At 39.8% G+C, this 10,859-nt stretch overlaps 1 protein-coding gene across 1 annotated transcript in view; it reads right to left on the bottom strand.

The window, feature by feature from the left end:
• Positions 1 to 1,412: 1,412 nt before the first annotated feature.
• The window catches only part of LOC145401316 (lachesin-like), a 158,785-nt gene continuing 149,338 nt past the window's right edge, over positions 1,413 to 10,859 (bottom strand). The window contains exon 10 of the mRNA XM_080273642.1: positions 1,413 to 1,570. Within this exon, the coding sequence (XP_080129768.1) occupies positions 1,413 to 1,570 (158 nt within the window). The remainder of the gene's footprint in view (positions 1,571 to 10,859) is intronic.

Genomic DNA, 10,859 nt, shown 5'->3' with positions numbered 1-10,859 from the left:
GCTTACCACATATCAACACCAGACGACTCTAAAGTAAGAACACATTTCCATTATAATGCAAAGCCCGCACTCTTTTTCGCCTTTGATCTAAGCACACTCTGATTGTCATGGAGAGAGAGAGAGAGAGAGAGAGAGAGAGAGAGAGAACCACTACAGTTACGAAAGCAGAGTATGACCGACAAAAATCCAAGAAGAACGTGTATGATAATTTGGGGTAAATGGCTAATGGTTAAGGGAGGAAGGGTTAATGGTTAATGGTTAAGGGAGGAAGAGTTAATGGCTAATGGTTAAGGGAGGAAGGGTTAATGGTTAATGGTTAAGGGAGGAAGAGTTAATGGCTAATGGTTAAGGGAGGAAGGGTTAATGGTTAAGGGAGGAAGAGTTAATGGCTAATGGTTAAGGGAGGAAGGGTTAATGGTTAAGGGAGGAAGGGTTAATGGTTAAGGGAGGAAGGGTTAATGGTTAAGGGAGAAAGGGTTAATGGTTAAGGAAGGCAGGAATAATGGTTAATGGAGGCAGGGGTAATGGTTAATGGTTAAGGGAGGCAGGGGTAATGGTTAATGGTTAGTGGGGGAAGGGGTAATGGTTCATGGTTAGTGGGGGAAGGGGTAATGGTTAATGGTTAGGGGAGGCAGGGGTAATGGTTAATGGTTGGGGACGAATGGGAAATAGTTGAGGAGGGAAGGGTAGTGGTTAATGGGGCAGAGGTAATGGCTAGGGGTAGCTAAGGTAATGGGTAATGGTTTAGACATGTAGAGGTAATGGGTAATGGTTAGGGAAGGCAGAAGTGATGGATATGGGTTGCAAGAATAATGCTTTGGGGAGGCAGGGATAATGGTTGAGGGGGCTGAGGTCATGGTTAGGGGTATATGTAGAACTGGGTAATGGTTAGGGCAGGTACAGGGAATGGTTATTGGTTAGGCGAGACAGAGGTAATGGTTTGGGGCTGCGTGGGTAATGGTAACCCCTTGATTACGACGACGCGTATTTTTCCTTTCTATTACCATACATATTCACTCAGCTTCGGAAGGTCGTTTCTTAATAAAGGAATTAATGGAGAGTATTGCCCTTAACTCAGCGAGGCCCCTCATAAAATTAATCAAATCTCTTGTCAGTTGAATGTCGCCATCGTAACCAAAAGGTTAACCAATACAGTACACGTTACATGTCTTAGGAAGAGAGAGAGAGAGAGAGAGAGAGAGAGAGAGAGAGAGAGAGAGAGAGAGAGACGCAGCAGGGTTGAGGAGATGAAGGAAGGTAAGAATCGAAGGTTATGGAAGGCAGGAGCAAACAGTTAATGGATATAGGAAGAAGTTAAATGGTTATATAGGATCAGTAGTGTGTGTGTGTGTGTGTGTGTGTGTGTGTGTGTGTGTGTGTGTGTGTGTGTGTGTGTGCAAGGGGGGGGGTTATCATAGTGTGCGCAGGACCGAGGCGCAGATGCTGGCCGCAGTGAGAGCGAGGGTGGTGCGGGTTGGCGTGGTGGCGGCGAGGGGGGCGGAGGAGTCGTAGCTGTAGGAGTGGTCGAAGGCGGTGGTGCGGCCGTGGGAGACGTCCTTACCCTGGCTGTCTGTGGGAGAAGAGACAGACAATGAGATCTGATGAGCTTTGGAGTAAGAGAAAGAAAGTGCTTTGTAATGTGAAAAGTTAGAGAGAGAGAGAGAGAGAGAGAGAGAGAGAGAGAGAGAGAGAGAGAGAGAGAGAGAGAGAGAGAGAGAGAGAGAGAGAGAGAGAGAGAAGGGGCTTTGTAATGCAGTGAGCTTTGGGTAAGAAAGTGCTTTGTAATGCAGTGGGTTTTTGGGTAACAATAAGAAAATGTTTTGTAATGCGGTAAACTTTGGGGTATAAATGCTGCGTAATGTAGTGAGCTTTGAAGTAAGAGAGAGACTGATTTGTGATGTGATGAGCTCTGAGGTAAGAGAGAGAAAGAGCTTTATAAATTGGTGAGCTCTGGGGGGTAGGAGAAAGTGTTTTGTAATGGTGAGCTTTGGGGCAAGAGAGAGAAAATACCATGCAATGTAGATATCTCAGGGGTAAGACAAAGAAAGGAATAGTAGTATCACTTCCGTAGGTAGAGAGAGAGAGAAAAGAAGGCGACCGTAAAGTGATGAAACTTGGAGTAAGAGAAACATGAAATGCTGCGTGATGAGGTACGGAGTAAGAGAGACAGGGCTTGAGTGGTGATGCTTGGAGTGAGAGATATAAAGGGCCTGTAATGCGATGAGGTTATGAGTATCAGTATTGTCAGCGAGAGATGAAAAATTTATAATGTGAAGCACTTTGAAATGAGTGAACAGCTTCGTGATGTGCTGATGCTCAGAGCAAGAGAGAGAGAGGACTTGTAATGATGTTTTAAGCAAGGGAGAGAATGAGGTCTGTACATGTAATATAACGGTTTGAAACATCATTACCATCCTCCTCATTATCGTCGTCAGGTGCCGGTCATTATCATCGTCTGTGCCATTGTCATTATGTATATCATTTCCCTCAACATCATTATCATCAAGAGCTTATACCCTAATTAAATAGGATGGGTCGGACTGCCAATGTGAAAACGATATCACAAATGAAGAGCAACTATCAACAGAATACCAAGGAAAATAGATTATACATTTATTACCCCACCATTCAAGCCTTGGAATTTCTCGGCTCAACATCGCAGGTAAAAGTCTTGCACACTACCTGCGTCACTGCTTGCATCGCTTTACCAGGAGCAGGCTCTTCCGAAAACTGTATACTGAATAACACATTCATTAAACGATAAAAGCCTACTGAAGTTAGTAACGTCGTGAGGAGAAATTCTAACGCCTTGGAATTATACCGGATAGTTCAGTACGGTTTCTTGAGGTTTGGTAGTGTCAAGAGTGTAATTATTAACACTGATTTTACCATACATGGTTTGCGCTGAAGATACATACCATACACAGACAACATTATAATAGGCTTTTCCAAAATGTCCAACTCTTAGACTGTTCTTTAATCCTCAATAAACCCTGAGACAGTTTATCCTTTTTCAAGACAAAACTCTTATTACGCCTATCCCCCTACCCTAGCTCTCCTCTCTCCTGCGCCGCCCCTGTCCCTCTAACCCTGAACCCTCCTGCCTCCGTGCTACCTGTCCCTTCTGGGTCGCCAAGATTCAGCCTGTGCCCATGTAATCAAAAAAAAGTATGAAGAAGTAATATCTGGCTCATGTCTATGAAAACGATCTGAAAACGCCTATTTCATGCTGAGCAGGATTCGGTAAGGAAAATCATTAGTATTATCCCATGAGATCTCAAAGATTTACTAATAAAGATCATGTCGGTTAGAAGCAGACTTTATGGAAGACTCCAGAATGTGCATTTCCTGGCTCAATGGAATCACGAGGGGTGATTGTGACGGGTAATGGAGCAGCCTTACAACCATACCTGCAGTTTGTGAGGTTCAGCCGTACTTGAGCATGCCATATACCAACTCAGTGTTATAAATACATTCAAGTCTTATGCAATTAAACAAAAGAACCTAAAAATAATTAGGTAACAGGTGTCAACACAGAGGTGAGGGGCGTGTTCAAGCGAGAAAAACGTGTTCGAGATGGGCAGCCTTTGATAAACTGTTGTTAAGCACTGACTGTATTCACATTCACCACTTTCCACTGTAGTTAACCCTTTGCTTTAGTTGAAGTGATTTGTTTTTCTTTTTTACTCTGCACAAAAATCAAGTAAGTGCCATTTGTGACTCTCGCCAAAGCAATGATTCGCTGAATGAAGAGAGAACCTGTATTCGCTGGCTTTGCGTATGGAGACAGAGGTACCAGATATCACCATACAAAACTGGTCACACATAATCTTTCATAAAATATTTATGAAGCAATTTTCATCACCTGAGTGGCAGAGCCCATATTCCCAAGGCTTCTAAATCAAATGAACTAACTAACTAATAATAATAATAATAATAATAATAATAATAATAATAATAAATAACAATAATAAATAATAACAATAATAATAATAATAACTTCAGTTCTGTGAGAAAATAATGAGTTTTTGAGTGTTTATATTAGGTGAAATTTGAGAAAGTCTGCATCACATGATAACATTAATTTTCTCATGAGAATTAAAAAAAAAAAAAAGTATAATCCACACCTGTAAGCTCATTATCTCCACAACACTGGACTAGTGGAGGCTGCCCCAGTTTACGGCCACACAAACAGCTGGCCTGACGAGTAAGCTTTGACCGTGTGTTAAGTGTACGCTTGCTCTCTTAGATTGCTTGTTCGAACAATTAATTTCTGTTCTTGATCTATCATTTAATATGCAAATACCGAGCTTGTTCTGAAACAGTTGTGTAATATACTGATCCCTTGATATGCTCGGTTAAATATGAATGCCAGGAAAAGCATCATACGGTATCACTTAACCTTTTCAATTTTCAAGCACCTTAAAGTAGTCAGTGTGTACAGTGTTCCAATCATCCCCTTAAACACGATCCCCAACAGTCGAATAACATCAAGGTCGCTAAGTGTACTGCCTGGTAAGCACGGACAAGGAGGTAACAGACTCATGTTTTGGAACAGTTTAAAGTAATGTGGCATTTTACGATTAATAAAGAGGTGTATATCTGTGAAGCTTATCCAAAGTGATGGAGAATCGACAATATATATATATATATATATATATATATATATATATATATATATATATATATATTTACTTTTTTTCCAGGAAAACCGTTTATGTTTTCAGTTTGTAATGCTGATTTTTATTTCCTCTGAAACAGCACCCCCCCCCCCATTACTTTCTGTTATATACCAGTGTGACACTTAAAAGAAAAAAAAAAAAAAAAAAAATTCGTGCAGTCGATAGGCATAAATGAAGGACATTTCCATTTGACATAACGATGCTTGCTCTGATAACCTGTCGGGTAATTACGATAGACAGTGAAAACATGAGGCCAAAATATGTGTCCCTAGGTTCATTGTTTTTCCCAGGCTTAATCCTAGATAGGTAACCTAGGGTCTCAAAAACCCCAGGCCCGAAAAAATTAAAGTTTTCATAAATGACCTTATGGCCAAGGGATCTGTCCTTCTGTTTACCTTCCTGAGTAGTGAAGTCCTTCACGAAGATGATGGGGTCACTCCTGGAACTGGCTCTGATTTTGCTGTATAGAGCCTTTGGGGTAGGTCAAACCCCAGGCTACTTAACATGTTACCTCATATGTCATTCCTTGTGTACAGTTAAATGTTTACAGGAAGCCCAAACATCGGTCTACAGCAGCTGACCGAAAAGTTGAAGATATTAGCTTTCAGTTTTGCTAAGGATAAGTTTGAAAATTAACATATACAACATCTTGCAAGTTTTTTAAAAATTTATAAAATATATTTTCTCAGTTAAACTCTACATTTTTGTAGCCTCAATGAAAGAAAATGGCTTGAATTATTTGTGTATTAAAGCACAATGCAATAAACCAGACGTAAGTTTTTTTTTTCCCCCTTGGCGTCTGTGAGACTCAGAGTTACCTACTGAGATTTCAAGAAAGGGTTACCTATCTAGGTTTAATGATCCAGTCATGTTGCTTTGACCAACGGTGTTCAGTACTGTCCCGTCAAAGAAGCAAAATTCTGATAGCTAACCTGATGACATCTGCATACAGTTACTCAAAACTGCACATATAAACCTACATACTTCACTAGATATAAAGGAAGTACAACGACTTTTTTGTGCATCTTTTGACAAAAATCTTGAGTGTAATGTTTTCATCAGTTACCTACCATAAGCACTTGGGTATTACTCTCAGTAATCTCAGAAACTGCAGGCAACTCAGGTTTCCAAACAATACGGCAAATATTCCAAAATAACAAAAGCTGTTTTGTCACAAATAGTGCTTGTCGTGTAAGTAATCGTAATGCCTCCAATATTCGGCGGGGTGATAAACTGTCTGCTTTGCTACCAGGCGAAATAATGAGGCATGACCTGAATAGAAAACTTTATGGAAGGCTTTGTGGATTAAATAATGGAAGCGTTGAATTAACCAAAAAAAAAAAAAAAAAAAAAACTAACGTATGAACCAATACCAATTAATTAATTAATTAATTTTATTAACTCATTATTTAAATCCTTACAACTTATATTTTAATGGTGAGTCGGTAATCTAACTGATCGAGAAGAAAGCAAAAGTTTTGTAATGATTCTTGTAGATCATCCACTACAGAAAAATGAAAAGCCAGATGTCATGACGAATACTGAAATTTCATTGAATGAAACCTCTCTAAAAAGAGATACAGTATAAAGAATAAACTTTCGTCTTTATTCGTTAGATAATAAATAAATGGATAATTTGTAGTTCAGAGAAGGGGTCTCACATACACACACACACACACACACACACACACACTAACACACACACAATCACAGTTCAGCACGATGGCAGCTACGAGAGGCGTTGCTTTCAAAAGCATTGCAGTATTACATGGGGTAGCTTGTACCCATCAACTCGACATCCACCTTTTGCCTGAATATGAATAACTGAATAATGATAAATTGGAAGATATGGGAGATGTGTTTTTGTGGGCATCGTCATATAGCAGTGAATCCTAATGGTTGTGCCGTGGTGAGCCTTGTGCCGCAATGTAAAACGCGTTAGTTCCAATAGATGTGTGATAATATGCAGCACGTATTTAATAATGTAAATATATTGTTTCAGTAATAAAATAGATATGCTTTGCTAGCACACACACACACACACACACATATATATATACATATATGGAGCCTCCGTGGTACAGTGGTAGAGTGTGCGTTTCCTACACGGGTGAGCCAGGGTTCGCGCCCCGCCAGGGTAATGAACTTTGGGAGTGTTCACCCGGCCACGTACTGCATTGGCGGACACAAGGGGTGCTGTAGTTGAACCAGTGTCGCTTACTATAAAGTATGTTTGCACCCAGTCGGCTTGCGCGGGCCGATTACACCTGGTTCACAGACTACACATTCATCCAAAGCCACTCCAACACTACAGTTACACTTACAAGCACTTCTCACCCTACATACAATCTCTACCAGACAGCCTAAGTCACTTGGTAGAGATGCATTGGCTGTATCGTCCCGACTTCGGTCGGGATAGGCCGGTCCTGCAGTGGATACTCAAACGGCTGATGATGATATATATATATATATATTTGAAATCCTGATGAATGGGAATAGAGACAGAGCGGCTGTAAACATGATTGGTTTTGGGAGTGTGCAGAGAAGGATTGCAGTGCCAGGAGACGTGACACTCGCACATGTGAAGAGCGCCGTGAAACGGCTGAAAAATGGGAAAGCAGCTGGGGTTGATGAGGTGTATGCAGAGACGCTTAAGTGTAGTGGAGTGTGTGGAATTAAGTGCTTGTTGGAGATATGTAAGAAGGCATGGATGAGTGAAACTGTGCCTGAAGAGTGGAAGAAGGCTGTGATTGTACCCATGTACAAAATTAAAGGTGAGCGAAGTGAGTGCAAGAATGATCGTAGCATAAGTTTACTGAGTGTGGTAGGGAAGGTATATGGAAGAATTATTATAAAGAAATAAGAGAGATATCAGAACTCATAGTGAGTGATGAACAGGTTGGATTAAGGAGTGGCAGAGGATGTGTAGATCAAGTATTTGCAGTGAGACAGATAGCACAGAAGGCTTGTGAGAAGGACCATAAGGTGTTTATGGCATTCATGCATCTGGAAAAAGCATACGACGAAGTAGACAAAGAGAGATTGTGGAAAGTTTTGCGCATGTATGGTGTAGATGGTAAGCTGCTAGGTGCTGTCAAGAGTTTTTATGATGGTAGCGAAGCATGTGTAAGGGTTAATGAGCATCTTTATGAATGGTTCACGATCGGTGTGGGGGTGCGACAAGGTTGTGTGATGTCCCCATGGCTGTTCAATATATATATGGATGGGATGATGAGAGAAGTAAAAACATGAGTAATGAAGAGAGGGATGGCACTGGTAATGAATGGTGATGGATGGAATATCTCAAATTTGTTGTATGCTGATAATGCAGTACTGCTTGCAAGTACCGGACAGGAACTTGGTAGGCTAGTGCAGAGTTTTGCAGATTTCTGTGAGCGTCGTGCCTTGAGAGTAAATGCAGAGAAGAGTAAAATGATGGTTATTGAGAGAGAAGGTGACTCCCAGTGTGATGTCACAGTGAATGGAGAGAGACTGGAATTCGTGAGAGAGTTCAAACTCTTGGGTACAGTGATAGAAAAGAGAGGAAAATGTGCAAAAGAAGTTGAAAGTAGAGTGACACAAGGAAGAAAAGTAGTTGGTGCAATGAAGGCCTTGATAAGAAACAGAGGCTTGAGTGTTGCAGCTGCACGAGGCTTACATGAGGGAGTGTTAGTGCGAACTCTAACATATGGGTGTGAGACTATGGTGTGGCATGAAAATGAAAAGTCAAGAGTAAGAGCAGTGGAGATGAGACTGTTGAGGAATGTATGTGGAGTACAGAGGGTGGATGGGATACGAAATAATGTGATTCGTGAAAGGTGTGGAGTGAGGAAGTCGGTGGACACCAGAATCGGAGAGAGTGTCCTGAGATGGTACGGTCATGTGGAAAGAATGGATAACAATAAAGTGGTGAAAAGGGTATACCTGAGCGAATTTGAAGGAGGGAGGAGGCGAGGTAGGCCAAGGAGAAGGTGGAGGGATATGGTGAATGAGTGTGTGAGGAAGAGAGGTTTGGAAGTCGGTGAGGCTACGGAACTGACAAGAGACTGAGCTGGTTGGATGAATGTTGTGAGGAGAAGTACATGATCAGGGATTTTGGCACGCCTTGTGAGCATGGCAGCGTCCGGATTGACTCAATCGGATACGTTTGTGTGAAGCTGCAGAATGTGGTGAATGTTTTTGGCGTATCCGGTAGAGCCAGGATTCCGGGGGCTTGAGTGATGAGTGAATGGAAGTGTGACCTATTTGGATTGCGCAAGTTTGTCCTGTCTGGACATTGCTATTCCTCACCCTGCCCTTGGATGGGAAAGGAGGTCCGCATGATAATAAAGATGAATGTATATATATATATATATATATATATATATATATATATATATATATATATATATATATATATATATATATATATATATATATAAGTGCTTGCCCGAAAAAAATTGCAGGACCAATAGCCTTTCCATCACAAAATGTTTGCAAACATCATTATCTTTTTTTTAATACTGTTATTGAGCCAACAATGACCAATTATGATAAAAAAAAGAAAAAAAAAATCGCCTGACGCGGTTTCTGACAAAATTGCTCCGTAGTGTCGAGCGCGATCGCCAAACTTTTTGTTGGGCATTTTTTAAAACTCTCTGGATTTGCCTCGATCTAAAACAAAAATAATTAGGTCGATATCTATGACTGTTCCCATGAAAGAAAATAAACTCACAGACAAGCATTTTCGCGTGTTGCGATTTCCGACAATTTCGCTCCGTCGCGTTGGGCGTGATCCCCAAATTTTTTTGGTATTTTTCTGACACTCCCTGGAACTTGGCCGACCTAATACAAAAAGAATGAGGTCGATATCTATTCCCGTTCTCGTGAAAGAAACGAACAAATGTACAGACAAACACACATACACAGCTTGACTTTATTATTTAGAGCTATATTGGCTGTCGACCACAGGCCTGGGGGTCAAGGTCTTTAAGTTTTTTTTTCTTTTTAATCACTTTATATTATTGATGTTATATCTATTACCAAATGTGCAAAATGAACAAAGAAAAAATGAAGAAAACAAGACTAGTGGAATTAACGATATGCGTTAAAAGAAAAAAAAAAAAAAGCCTAATCTAAGATGCTAACATCGATAAACCTAACATACAAGTCGTTATCAATGCAAACGAAATAAATGACGTTTTAATGTAATTCATGGAAAAGGTTAATGTATTAGTAACTGGAACTATAACACACTAGATCATACCAAGTGGTTATGTAAATATGTTTACGTTAGGACTTTATTTATTTATCTGTTTTTTTGCCAGCTCAATTCACTTGAATATATATATATATATATATATATATATATATATATATATATATATATATATATATATATATATATATATATATATATATATATATATATATATATATATATATATCACAAAATCACCGTCACTTCATGAGTCCAGAAATACTATTGCCCTTTGAATATCATGGCGGAGTTCTCTGGCTATACCACCTCGTTCATAAATACCACTTTTTTATGTATCCGTTTCTTTGGGTCACTAGACATCCCGTTCCCTGATAATGGCTACTAGTTGACAAAAAAAAAAAAAAAGTATGCACGATTAAAAAAGTTCTTGGCAGATAGTATCCTGAAGGATCAATGCACCGCGTTATATCCCAAAAGGATTCATCTGCATGTGCGTATAGTGTAGACACTGGTTATGGATACTCTATGGACTGTAGTTAGCAATAGATATATGGCATCCTCGTGAAAACAGGGATGCAACGTGTGTTAAAACATACGGCATTTTTCAGTTTCCATCGTATGTGATGTTTGTTTTGCATGGAGTTTGCACCGATGGAATTTTAATATAGTTTACTGCAGGCCTACATGCCTACTGCTGGAAAAAAAAAATCCAGAAGCCGCTTTTAGTTGCAGACATATATACTGCTAATGGACAAGATATTCGGTTGGTAATAGACGAGTATGGCATGAAAGTTTGTAAGTGTGATTTGCCACAGTTCTAAAAGGTTTTTGAACCAGTGCTCTAGATAGGGATGAGAAGAGATTTTGATATGACGTGATCAAAAAAAAAAAAAAAAAAAAAAAAATGAAACTCAAAATATGGCAGTTGTATGACGTATTTTGCATTTTATACTTTCTATGAGTGGATTATATTTTGC

This window comes from Coenobita brevimanus, chromosome 55 (genome assembly GCF_032717465.1).
Source record: "Coenobita brevimanus isolate Jiangsu-jjx chromosome 55, ASM3271746v2, whole genome shotgun sequence".
Classification (NCBI taxonomy): domain Eukaryota; kingdom Metazoa; phylum Arthropoda; class Malacostraca; order Decapoda; family Coenobitidae; genus Coenobita; species Coenobita brevimanus.
Note: the sequence above shows the minus strand (reverse complement) of the source record. Positions and strands in the feature narration are given on the sequence as shown.